Raw genomic sequence first — 13,718 nt, forward strand, 5'->3', positions numbered from 1 at the left:
TATCCACACGTCGTGATACATCGCTGGTTTACGCAACGCTAAGTCATTTTCTGTTCATGTATAATTTTAAAAACAGTTTTTTGTTTTGAATGCAGTGAGGTAAAAATTCATCTCAATCTACAGTAGTTATTCATTTATAAAAATCCAAAACAACAACAACAACATCTGGTTGTTCAGATAAACATCGTACACAATCGGCCCTCTGAAACGTCTCCACCTGCTGGTCAGTCCTTCACCAACTCACCAAGACACAATGGTAGTTTTCGTATGGTGGCGGTGAACCCACATACTGACACAACTTCTGGTGGCCATCAAACAATCCACCAGCCGTCCGACCCTGTGGGAGAAGTCTGCCGGTTCATCCTCGACAGCTGGATCAGATCAGGAGCTGTTGAAGGTTTTGGGTCTGCAGAGGTCGTTTGTTTGCGTCTGATGTTCACGACTACAGTAACACAACTGCCACAAGAAAAGACACACTTCTTTGAATCCACAGAGGAAGATGTTCTGATCGGATGATCAGCCCCGTCTGTTTCTCCTCTGTCTGGCTACTCATCACTAACTCAACGCTGCGTTTCTGATTCGTTCGAGTTCACACCTGTCTGACGGCCGACACGGCCTCCTACGACGCCTCCACCAGGTGAAATCCTCCGTTCTCCTCCATCAGTTTCTCCCTCTTCCTGGCCTGAACCAGACTGTAGACCACCGCTCCCAGCGTGTTCCTGTTCAGACTGAAGCCCCGCCCACCGCCACGCTCCGTGAAGCTGGATCGCTCCTCGCGACTGCTAACAAAATACGTACGAACCTGAAGGGAAAAACAACAACATAGTCCTGGTGATACTCGAGTAATAATGTCGTCACAACTTCTCATTACTTGTGTAACAATGTAGTAACGAGCACTGAGTTCTGGTGTCATGTAGTGTAACACTTGTGTCTCACCTTCCCATGGCGTTCACTGATGCCTTTGACATAAATGTTCCCTCTAAGCTGCCGTAGGAAACCTCGCTCCACCAGGAGACAGCTGGTGGATTCTGGGACCTGATGGGGGAGGAGTCAAGTTATAAACATGTTATAAACATACAAACAGCTGCAGTCAGCTGTCCTCACCTGGATCCTCCCGCTCACTCCGGTGCTCTCCATCCGGCTCGCCATGTTCACCGTCAGCCCCCAGATGTCGTACTGAGGTTTGGTGGCGCCGATCACACCTGCGATCACCGGGCCGTGAGCGATACCTGCAGATGATGTCATAAGGTCACAAAAACGGACACATGTTAAAATTTGTTCGAAAAAACTTTATCATTTATCATTTTACTAAATACAGACTGAAAACTGGTAAATATCTGAATTTATAGGAAACAATATTTAAGGATGAGCAAGTGAACCATTATCTGTGGCGCCTGAGCTGGACGTAGGTTTATCGACCGGGGCAAACTGGAATTTGTTATTTCAAGCGTGACAGGACAGAGACTGTTAGATTGTTACAGTTAATGTTACTATTTAAACAATTTTAATACTACAAAAAATCTGAAAGATTTCACAACTTTGAATTATTCCTTCCTGTGGCGATGGCTACGCACCGACTCGGAGCTGGAAGCTGTTTCCTGTGTGTGAGTTGATGTGTTTGAGTGTTTCCTGCATGGCCAGAGCAAACAGGACCAACTCGCTGAGGTGATGCCAGCCGTCCTCACAGTCCTGAGGGAAGAAGAAAGAAATGAAGGGTCGTGGGAAAAGGACGTTATTTGAAACAGCCTGATGTTTACTGGTGCCGTCTGAAACATCTGTTCAGAGGCCGTCTCGTCCACGATTGGTGAGTTTTTCCAAAGTAAGATAACGTCGACACATTTCATGTTTGTTTACTGTGAATTTACCAACAGGTCTTTATTGGAGACAGGCTTCTGTCAGAGACTTCAGACTGAAGGTGACTGTAAACTGTGCCAGCGTTGTCAGCAGATGTATCCATTACAGTTATTTATTACCTCTTTAAAAATGTAGTCGTAACGTAATCCAAATATCACAATATTAAAGTAACGTAACCTGATTACTTTCCATTACTTTTTCATTTAGAGACGAGAGAATATACATTTTATTTAATCTTAATAACGAGCGTATTTCACAAGAATAATGTAATCTGATTACATGTTTTTTTCTGTTACTTTAACAGAATACAGTTACCTTTTTTTGTATCCTGATTACGTAATCCCGTAACATGTATTCTGTTACTCCGCTGGTTGTCGGACGTGTTGTTTATCCCTTACAAGCGACGGTGCAGCACTACTTTAAAAGTAAAGCAGCAGTCACACGTTCATTTACTCACCTCTTTCATGTTAAAATCAATTTCAGATTCATATATACTCGTATGAATCGTTACAGCCCCACTGTTTGATATTTTAGTAAAAAGCCTCGTTGTTTTCAGTTTAATTTTTTTTTTTTTTTTTAACTGCTGTCAAGCTAGAATCAATTAACTCAACACTTCCAACCGTTTCAAATGAAAAGTCTGCCGATCAAGGGATGAACAACACCCAGTGTGTTGCTGGAAGACTTTTAGTTTATTCCATTAATTAATTAATTAATTAATTACTGAATAGGCTTTTATCTGAGGTTTTGTGGTGATGACCTGTCTGTCAGGAGAGAGACCAGAAGCTGCCATGTACGAACTGCCGATGGTTTTAATCTTCTCCACCTCCTGGAAGAAACATTCATCCAGCAGCTGCACAGGCAGACAAGAAACAACAGAAATGATTGAATTATTGACTGTAAACATTAACATTTTTTTGTCAAACAACAAAATAAAACTGTACTTTAAACACACATCAGATCTATAAAACAATAAAAAACATTTTCTGGTGAAACAAAGGAGTTTTTATCATTTTACAAAACATCTTTCATCCATATGATTTTTTAATTGTGTAGAAAATTCTTGTTGCTTTGACGTAAACAAACATTAGTCTGTGTGTGTGTGTGTGTGTGACCTCATCAAAGTCTGTGATGATGTGGTTGAGGAGGCGGAGACACTCGACGGGCTGATGAATGACCTCCTTCTGCTGGTAGAAGTCGGTGAAACCCGGCAGCGAGGCAAAGAGGACGCCGACTCGCTCGTAGGACTGCGAGTACAACTCCTGCAAACACACACACACACACACAGAGTTAACACCTTGATACACACAGTGACAGACACACACCTGGCTACAGGTAGCAGGTACCTCATCGTTGCGGTCCCTCTCCAGGAAGTGATGGGCGACGTGAGCCGGCAGGATGTTGAGCAGCAGACACTCGTTGTGCTCCCTCAGCTCCTTCATGTCCTCCACCTCCTTCCTCGCCTGGAGACGCCACAGGAAGTCGAGACGCGCCGTCGCCTCCACCTACCAAAGAAGAAGAACACAGAGGATCAGGATGACTAAATTGTTATTATTTCTTTAAATACCAAACGTGTCGAGGAGATCCTGTACAGCCTGTAACATGATGAAATGATTCCTAACAGTTATCAAAAGAAAGAAAAAAAAACGGCTTAATTTATAGAGCTCAGGTAGAACTCACCTGTCTGCTGTTGTAGAGGACGGCGACCACGAACATCACCATGAGAACAACACACACACCCTTCCTGCACAGGGGGTGAGACCTTATGGACACAATGTTTTTAAATTAATGTTTTTAAATAAAGAGTAATTATGGATATAACGAGGTGTGTCTCTATGAGGTCACCTGTGTGTCTCTATGAGGTCACCCGTGTGTCCCTATGAGGTCACCTGTGTGTCTCTGTGAGGTCACCCGTGTGTCCTATGAGGTCACCTGTGTGTCGCTATGAGGTCACCCATGTGTCTCTATGAGGTCACCTGTGTGTCGCTATGAGGTCACCTCTGTATCCTATGAGGTCACCCGTGTGTCTCTATGAGGTCACCCATGTGTCTCTATGAGGTCACCTCTGTGTCTATGAGGTCACCTCTGTGTCTCCATGAGGTCACCTCTGTGTCTCTATGAGGTCATTTGTATTACTCTATGAGGGCACCTGTGTGTCTATATGAGGTCACCCATGTGTCTCTATGAGGTCACCTGTGTGTCGCTATGAGGTCACCCGTGTGTCCCTATGAGGTCACCTCTGTGTCTCCATGAGGTCACCTGTGTGTCTATATGAGGTCACCCATGTGTCTCTATGAGGTCACCTGTGGCTATGAGGTCACCTCTGTGTTCTATGAGGTCACCTCTGTGTCTCCATGAGGTCACCCGTGTGTCTCTATGAAGTCATCCATGTGTTCCTATGAGGTCATTTGTATTACTCTATGAGGTCACCTGTGTCTCTATGAGGTCACCCGTGTGTCTCTATGAGGTCACCCGTGTGTCCCTATGAGGTCACCAATGTTTTCTATGAGGTCACCTCTGTGGTCTATGAGGTCACCTGTGTCTCCATGAGGTCACCCGTGTGTCTCTATGAGGTCACCTGTGTCTATGAGGTCACCTGTGTCTCCATGAGGTCACCCGTGTGTCTCTATGAGGTCACCTGTGTCTATGAGGTCACCTGTGTCTCCATGAGGTCACCCGTGTGTCTCTATGAGGTCACCTGTGTCTATGAGGTCACCTCTGTGTCTCTATGAGGTCACCCGTGTGTCACTATGAGGTTACCTCTGTGTCTATGAGGTCACCTCTGTGTCTCTATGAGGTCACCCGTGTGTCTCTATGAGGTCATTTGTATTACTCTATGAGGTCACCTGTGTGTCTATATTAGGGCACCCGTGTGTCTCTATGAGGTCACCTCTGTGTCTCTATGAGGTAGGTGTAGAGGGCGGCGGCCAGCAAGAGGACGGCCAGCTTCAACACGCAACTCAACCTGAGGAACACGGCACAGGTAACCATGGCAACCACACCACTCAGCACCATGTACTGTAAACAGGGATGGTTATTCATTAACAATCATGTATCATCCGCATAGAAAAGATATGATAGTTGTTGAGTTGACGTATTGTTTGTGTGTTGCAACCCACTTCTGGATGTGTGCAGATGTTGACGTCAGCCCAGGTGGAGGTGGGCGGAGCCAGCAGGGAGTCACTGTTGTTGATGTGAACTTCTGACGAATCACACCACAGCTGGAGGGAAACAAGGAAACAAGGACGGATGAAAGGAAGTGAGATATACCGAAGGAGAAGTTTACTGACAATTTGATGGGCTTTAACAGTTTCTTATTGCCAGTTGTTGCATCAACATTGTTGCTTTAAAACAACAAGATTTGGTTGATGGTTCCTTCCTCTGCCTCTAAATTAGCATTATTCAGGTCAAGGTTGGTCAATATCTATAAAAGGAAGTTGCTTCAACAGGATAAAAAAATTCAACTGAATCAGACTCACGATGTCTGAGGAGGCCACTCCAAAGTTGACGGTGACGGCGGTGAGTGTTAGCAGTGTGCGGGCGCGCTTGTTTTCGTGAACCCAGCAGCAGAGGGACTGCAGGGGGGCGGGGCAACGCTTAAACTCCTCCCCCAGAGTCAGCAGCAGGAGCAGGAAGTAAACGCTGCCACCGACCAGGAACTGAGCCACCATCGGACAAAACCTGAGCAACATATCACAGACACAACAGTTATTAAATACAGGTAGATAGACAGGTAGATGGACAGGTAGAAGGACAGGTAGAAAGACAGGTAGGAAGACAGGTAGATAGACAGGTAGAAATACAGGTAGATGGACAGTTAGAAGGACAGGTGTACCGTGGGGCGGGGATTAGCACCTGGACAGCCATCAGCAGCAGCAGCAGGATGAAGGAACAAACCATGTTGGACTTGAAGAGTTCGTCTCTCATCTGGGAGAACTGAGAGACGAAGAGAAGACATTTAACGACACCTCAATAACAGCCCCGCCCTCTACAGGAAGTGACGTCATTACCTTTCCCTCCATATGGGAGTCCTTGAACACCTGAGTGAATGTTGTGATGTGCTCCTTCCTCATCCGCTCGCTGCTCCGAACCTCCATGGCCTGACAGATCCTCTTGTTGACTTCCCGTGATCCTGACCGCTGTGCTGCGATCTGATTGGGCAGCTGGGTTAGAGAGCCGTTGGTGAAGGTGGCGAGGATCTACGGAGAACCACAAGGGACAAGAAAGGGTCAAAATTGAAACATGCCTCAGGAAAACTCTCTGAATGTTTTTATTGTCCTCACAAAGTTCATTCCCAGGATATCTCCGAACGGCAGCTCGGCGCTCCAGGTCGTCATCTCGTCGTAACTCGGACGTCTCGCTCTTGGTGGCTCCGCCTCTTCTCGTTGGGCCGGGCGGATCAGAAACGTGTCGATGTTGTGTTTCCGGAGAAACTCGTTGCGTTCCTGGCCGTGCCCCTCCTCCGTCTCATAGATCCCACCCAGACATTTGAGAGTCGTCCGCGAGATATGAACCCGCCTGACGTGAAGACAATTATTGATGACTTCTTTGTAAAATAAGGAACTTTAAGTGAAGTGAAGTCTGTGTTAGGACATGTTTGTGACATTTCTTTGTTAAGTGAATTGTTGTGCAATCAGTAAATTTTGTTTAAAAGCAGTCAAGGACATTTTTTCAGTAAAACAATTAACTCTTTCAGTAAAAGGAACTTTTTTATGTGGGTCATTTTTGTAAAGCAGTGAAACTTTTTGTTTAAGTAATAAACTGTTTTGGTGAATTAAAGACAATAATCACGACATGGGAACATTTTTGTTAAGACAATTTTACAATCAGTCACAATTTTATAAAAACGGTACGATTTGTAACGTGATGACGTTTGTTGTGAATGTGGGGTCATTTTTGTATGAGGAATACACTTTTTTGAGAATTAACATTTGCATCACATGAGAATATTTTTTGGTAAGTGAAGACATTTTGATAATGACATCACTTTTGCCGCTGTCACCTCCTCCTGGGTCTGAGGGTCAGATCATGGGTTAATGTTTGCATCATATCAATGAAAACGAGTGTCTGACCCCGGCACCCCTGCAGCCTCCAGACTGTTGGCGATGTCGACGTCCCAGCTCCAGATGTCAAACTGCCACTTCTGAAGACCCAGAACACCACAAAGAACCGAGCCAGAGTGGACCCCGATCCTCATATCCACCTCCTGCTGCAGCTCCCGACGAACGTAACTGAAACAGGACGACACGTGAACGTCTCTGCAAAGCTTCGTGTGGTGAAAGTGTGTGTATGTTAGTGTGTTGTACCGGATGGTGTTGATCATACTGAGGCCCATCTCCACACAGCAGCGGGCGTGTCCTCTCTGAGGCTCCGGCACGCCAGAAACACAATAATAACAGTCGCCCAGGATCTTAATACGCAAACACTGGTGCTCCTATCAACACACAGACACACTGCTGTTATTAATACCATCAACAGACTGACATGTGTGTCTCATGTTTATCTAATTGTTCAAAGTAATGATAATTAACTTAAAGTAAAAAGAATCTCAAAAATACAAATGAATCAGTTGTCACAAGAAAACAAGCTTTGCTACCTCGAGATAACGAGATAATTAACAAGGCATTAAAACAAATTAAGTACAAACATGGCCGTTCTCAGCTTCCGTACCCCGGTGGCTGCGTCTGTTACGTTGCTTTTTATTATTCTTTTCTATTTATTTATTATTTTTGTTGGTTCTTCCATTAATGTTATTCTTTTCAGGGAAATTCAAATAAACAAAAGAACTGAAAACTCAATAAAACTTTAACATCGAACAAAGAAGCTTATATTAAAGCATAACATAAAAGAATCTACTACAACTTTTCTGTCAAAGAAGAAATTATAATCAAAAACTTAAAAGGAAAACCGAAGAAGGCAGAACATGGAAGAACTTAGAAACTGTACAAAAAACCAACAAATTAAGTAAAAATGTGAATCAGTGACTCATGTGGTTGCCATGGTGATATGACCTCAGCCAGCCTGTCGAAGCGACCGAAGAGTTCGTTGAGCGTTTTAACGAGTTCTTGAGGCGAAAGGATCAACGACAGAGACGTGAAGCCGATGATGTCTGCAAACAGGATGCTGGAAGAGACCGAGGTTAGAAACATGTGACTGAAATCTGTCGTCAGAAAATGAAATATTCAGTTCATTAAAAAGATTAGAAACAAAGAAACAAACAAAATTTATAAAAACGTTGTAAATGTACTCAAGTACTAAAATATTTCCACTTCATGCTACTTTATACTTCATAACATCTCAGGGTGAAATATTGTAGTTTTTCGATGAACATGTGTCATTCTGCTTCATGAGTACTTTTATTTGTACTTTTTCATGCTAATACTTTTGTATTTTTACTTAAATACAATTTTGAATGCAGGAGTTTACTTGTACTTGAGTATTTGTACACTGTGTTACTGCGATTTGCTGAAGTAAAACACGTCTACATCTGGCGGTGTGTTCATTGACACTTAAATAAACTACTCGTGGGGTTCCTCAGGGTTCTATCCTCGGTCCTCCTTAGTTTGGATTTACAACTTAGTTAAAGCTCCATGACCTGATTTAAACTGTGTGTTTGATACCTGACGTCTTTGTAGTGGTGGATGTAGATCTTCTGGAACTGCTGAGGCAGCAGATATTCATCTATGGGGGCCATGTCAGCGATCATCTCCAGGACCAGAAAACGAGGCAGGATGGACATCACCAGACGCTCCTGGAGGTAAGAACCATCTGGATTATACAGTAACATCTGGATTATACTGTAACATCTGGATTATACGATAACATCTGGATTATACAGTAACATCTGGATTATACAACAACATCTGGATTATACAGTAACATCTGGATTATACAATGACATCTGGATTATACTGTAACATCTGGATTATACAGTAACATCTGGATTATACTGTAACATCTGGATTATACAGTAACATCTGGATTATACTGTAACATCTGGATTATACTGTAACATCAGGATTATACAATAACATCTGGATTATACAGTAACATCTGGATTATACTGTAACATCTGGATTATACAATGACATCTGGATTATACAGTAACATCTGGATTATACAGTAACATCTGGATTATACTGTAACATCTGGATTATACAGTAACATCTGGATTATACTGTAACATCTGGATTATACAATAACATCTGGATTATCTGGAGGACACAAAGTCACAGTGAAATTCATTTGTGTATATATTTAAACTGATTCTGGATTATTTAAGAAGAAATGTTCTATTATTTTTTCTCTGACCAGTTCTGTCTGCACCTGTAACTCCACCTGTCTGTGGTTCTCTACATGTCTGTGGTCCTCTACCTGTCTGTGGTTCTATACCTGTCTGTGGTCCTCTACCTGTCTGCGGTCCTCTACCTGTCTGTGGTTCTATACCTGCCTGTGGTCCTCTACCTATCTGTGGTCCTCTACCTGCCTGTGGTTCTTTACCTGTCTGTGGTCCTCTACCTGTCTGTGGTCCTCTACCTGTCTGCGGTCCTCTACCTGTCTGCGGTCCTCTACCTGTCTGCGGTCCTCTACCTGCCTGTGGTTCTATACCTGCCTGTGGTTCTTTACCTGTCTGTGGTCCTCTACCTGTCTGCGGTCCTCTACCTGTCTGCGGTCCTCTACCTGTCTCCGGTTCTCTCTCTCCAGTCTGACCCGTCCCTCGATACAGCGCCTGGTCTCCAGGAAGGCCTGTCTCTGGGTGCGGTCTGACAGGTAGTGGATGAACAGCCCGGCAGTGTTCATGGCCAGGTACAGCAGGGCCTTGGACAGCACCTGCACAGGTACAACACACAGTTACCATGACGACACAAACACACAGGCGGAGGAGTCTTAAGGACCAGCTCCCACCTTTCTGACAGAGGTGTGGTCGCCGTAGTGACGGCAGATGTCCAGCAGCAGGTGCAGGGTGGAGGTGGTTGCCCCAGCAACGATGGACCAGAGGAGGGGGAGGGGCAGCAAGGTGTAGGTGGAGAACAGGGAGAAGAAGACGTACCAGGAGTGATCGCTCTCCGCCCAGGTGAACACGCCCACCAACACCTGCAGCGTCTGAGAGAGCCAGCTGGCCACAGACAGGTACCTGAGGCAGACAGACAGACAGACAGACAGACAGACAGACAGGTACCTGAGGCAGACAGACAGACAGACAGACAGACAGACAGGTACCTGAGACAGACAGACAGACAGACAGACAGACAGGTACCTGAGGCAGACAGACAGACAGACAGGTACCTAAGACAGACAGACAGACAGGTACCTGAGACACAGACAGACAGGTACCTGAGACAGACAGACAGACAGACAGGTACCTGAGACACAGACAGACAGACAGGTACCTGAGACAGACAGACAGACAGGTACCTGAGACAGACAGACAGACAGACAGGTACCTGAGACACAGACAGACAGACAGGTACCTGAGACACAGACAGACAGGTACCTGAGACAGACAGACAGACAGACAGGTACCTGAGACACAGACAGACAGACAGACAGACAGACAGGTACCTGAGAGACAGACAGACAGACAGACAGACAGACCAAGTTTAATTAATTTCCCATCATACCTCAGCCACTGGGGCGATGACATCACTTCCTTCCTGGTCAACGCGAGCACACAAATCCCCGTCCACACGATGACCGACAGGCCGGCCAGCCAATCACAGGCCATGCCCCACCAGCCCGGCGGCCATGTTAGCAGTAAGATGAGGAGTCTGGTCAGGATGTCGATCACGTTGGTGACGACCAGCGAGGTTCTTCTCTGACCGGACGAGAACCGCTGGTAGAGCTGCTCCAAGTCCGGAGACCTGCGTTATTAATGTTGTGTTATTATTCAGAGTGGTCTTCATCCATGGAGACTCATGGAGAGGCTGTGTGTCTGTACTTGAGTGTGTGTTGCAGGCTGTGTGTCTGTACTTGAGTGTGTGTTGCAGGCTGTGTGTCTGTACTTGAGTGTGTGTTGCAGGTTGTGTGTCTGTACTTGAGTGTGTGTTGCAGGTTGTGTGTCTGTACTTGAGTGTGTGTTGCAGGCTGTGTGTCTGTACTTGAGTGTGTGTTGCAGGCTGTGTGTCTGTACTTGAGTGTGTGTTGCAGGCTGTGTGTCTGTACTTGAGTGTGTGTTGCAGGTTGTGTGTCTGTACTTGAGTGTGTGTTGCAGGCTGTGTGTCTGTACTTGAGTGTGTGTTGCAGGCTGTGTGTCTGTACTTGAATGTGTGTTGCAGGGCAGGGATGAAGACGCCTCTCACAGTCGACCCCCAGGATACAAAGAAGTCGGCGTCGCCTTGTGAGTCATGTTTGGAGTTTGTTGCGGCGCTGATCCGGGGCAGTGACGGGTGGATGCGAGCGGCCGACGAGCGTCGCTTCTGCCACAACGTTCCACGAGTCGCCTTATTGCGAATCTGCCTGCAAGACGACACAGAGGGACAAAGATCTCTCAATAACAAACACAACGTGTGTGACATCACTGTTCCCACCTGTGGCTGACATCACTGTTCCTACCTGTTGATGTCAGCGATGTAGGCGTCGGTGACGATGATGCGGTGGCGCCCTCTCTCCAGGCCCCCGGCGAGCCTCAGTGAGTACAGGTTGTGCTGGTCGATGATGTTTCTGACGGCGTTTTGCCACATCAGCTGCTTCCTCCTCAGGCTGGGGGCGGGGCTTATGTTTGCGCTGAAGGTGATGTCACTGGCCTGCCGCGCCAGCTCGCAGTCGCCGTTCTCCAGCCTGCCGCGGTCATCGTCCATGGTTATGACAGCGGCGACGGTCAGCTGATCTGCGACACGATTGGTGGAGAGAGCGTGGTCTGTATGTATGTAACTTAATGTGGAAGGACTTAAAGGAACAGTTCACCCAGAAACTGTTCTGAGCAGAGCGGATCAGATTCTGAAGGAATGAAGCTGAATGAAGTTGAATCTGACCCACTTTACTGCCGACAGCCTGTACGTCCGGTTGATCAGATTTACCTGATGGCTTCTCAGCAGGACAGTTGGCCTGAACACCTGGTGTTGGCCCGGGTCAGAGACGGGTTTGAGGGCTAATCCACTCACGTCACTGCACTGGTCCATTAATCACTGGATTTAGTTCATCTCAATCATAGTAATTTGTTCCTTAACCTCCTCACAAGGGACGTAAACACTCTCTCCACTACGCCACGAAGCCACGCCCCCTCTCTGACTGTTTCTGATGATGTCACTGCAGCTACCTAACTAGCTAATGAAGCTAATGCTATCTCCATGAGTTGGAATGTTTGAATGTTTCCAGCAAATATAATTTAAAGTTTTAAATATGCACGATAGCAACATGTTTTATATAGTGCTAACACACTGAGGCTAAAGCTAACACTTCCCAGGTCATAATATAGTGCTAACAGACTGAGGCTAAAGCTAACACTTCCCAGGTCATAATATAGTGCTAACAGACTGGCAACACTTAAACCTTTAATTAAACGTCCCATCATTCCGACATTTTTTGCCTCCTAAGGTCGGAATGGTGGTATTTATTTCTTTTTTAAACGTGTTGCCATTCCGACAAATCTTTTAAAGGGTTAGCCTTGTCGTAATGGCAGCGTGTAACCCTAACAGACTGAGGCTAAAGCTAACATAATATCATTCTGACTAGCATGTTATTACTGTGACAGTCAGTCAGGCGGACATGCTGACAGTGTCCTTCTGTTTCTTTGCAGATGTTTCTGGATAAATTAAGTGTGTGTGTGTGTGTGTGTGTGTGTGTGTGTGTGTGTGTGTGTGTGTGTGTGTGTGTGTGTGTGTGTGACGTACTTGCTGCAGTGTTGATGTGTGTGTGGTCCAGATGAAGAAGACACCTGTCTCATGCCTCGTCACACCTTCACTGTTCTGGTTCCTCTGTCAGGACTGGTTCCTGTCGGTGTCTTCAGTCTTTCAGTCGAGCTGTCTTCTGCGTCGTGTCTCACTTCTCTTCATCCTTTTCTTCAGTTTGCTTTTCTTCTCATCCCTGCCTCCATTTTCTCATCTTGTCTTCTTTCCATGTTTATAATCCACAAGACGTTGCATCCATCTTGTCCACGTTTGAATGAAGCTGATACTTTGTCCTTCCAGTAAAAACTGTTTCCTTCACATTTGTAAAGTGACCATCATCCAGCGTTCCTCCAGCGTTCCTCCAGCGTTCCTCCAGCGTCACACTGCCAGGCTCCCAAAGTCAACAGGAAGAGTGAACAGACACCTGAAGTCTTTCCACGTGCACCAAATGAAGGAGTCAGAGATCAGAGCAGAAGCTCTCAGTGTTTCCACAATCAAAAATATCTTCAAACAAGAACAAGACGGAAAACCAACAGGGAAGTCAGACCACACACACACACACAGACACACACACACACACACACAGAGGTAGATCGAGGTGTGTGTTAATCCCATCAGATATCCTGAAACAGAGACAAACGGCTGCTCACTTATAGGCCAGATTAACTGTGTGTGTGTGTGTGTGTGTGTGTGTGTGTGTGTGTGTGTGTGTGCACAGGTGCATTATGGGATTGGCCAACCTCAGACAGGTCACATCGTGTGTGTAGTGTGTAGTTCAGTTTGTTTGTGACAGAACAGAAACGTGTTGCTGATCCAAACAGAACAACAGACGGACACAAGAAACACACACACACACACACACACACACACACACACACACACACATAAAAACAGGCTGAAGTCTGAGAAATGATTTTTGTCTTTTTATTATTTCAATCCAGTAAAACGTGCACTTACAAGAACCACAGTGAGACTGTAACACACATTCATTCACACACACACAGACACACACACAGACACACACACAGACACACACACACA

General features: G+C 45.7%; 2 protein-coding genes across 2 annotated transcripts in view; both read right to left on the minus strand.

The window, feature by feature from the left end:
• Positions 1 to 619: 619 nt before the first annotated feature.
• On the minus strand, positions 620 to 11,648 carry LOC141020458 (adenylate cyclase type 8-like). The gene is made up of 23 exons (XM_073495546.1): positions 11,404 to 11,648; positions 11,110 to 11,307; positions 10,473 to 10,712; positions 9,757 to 9,985; positions 9,532 to 9,681; positions 8,472 to 8,602; positions 7,863 to 7,974; positions 7,158 to 7,285; positions 6,924 to 7,082; positions 6,135 to 6,369; positions 5,862 to 6,050; positions 5,687 to 5,787; positions 5,331 to 5,532; positions 4,971 to 5,072; positions 4,742 to 4,869; positions 3,532 to 3,613; positions 3,198 to 3,356; positions 2,967 to 3,113; positions 2,612 to 2,704; positions 1,575 to 1,689; positions 1,105 to 1,229; positions 937 to 1,035; positions 620 to 802 (listed from the first exon to the last, which is right to left on the minus strand). Exons 1-23 carry the CDS (start codon positions 11,646 to 11,648, stop codon positions 620 to 622), a joined length of 3,552 nt encoding a protein of 1,183 aa, XP_073351647.1.
• A 1,939-nt stretch (positions 11,649 to 13,587) lies between these two features.
• Positions 13,588 to 13,718, minus strand: part of dnajc27 (DnaJ (Hsp40) homolog, subfamily C, member 27) — a 7,262-nt gene continuing 7,131 nt past the window's right edge. Inside the window, exon 7 of the mRNA XM_073462589.1 lies at positions 13,588 to 13,718. This exon is cut by the window's right edge and continues 3,273 nt beyond it. The gene's annotated coding sequence lies outside the window, so the exon portion shown is untranslated.

The sequence above is a fragment of the Pagrus major genome, chromosome 24 (assembly GCF_040436345.1).
Source record: "Pagrus major chromosome 24, Pma_NU_1.0".
Taxonomy (NCBI): domain Eukaryota; kingdom Metazoa; phylum Chordata; class Actinopteri; order Spariformes; family Sparidae; genus Pagrus; species Pagrus major.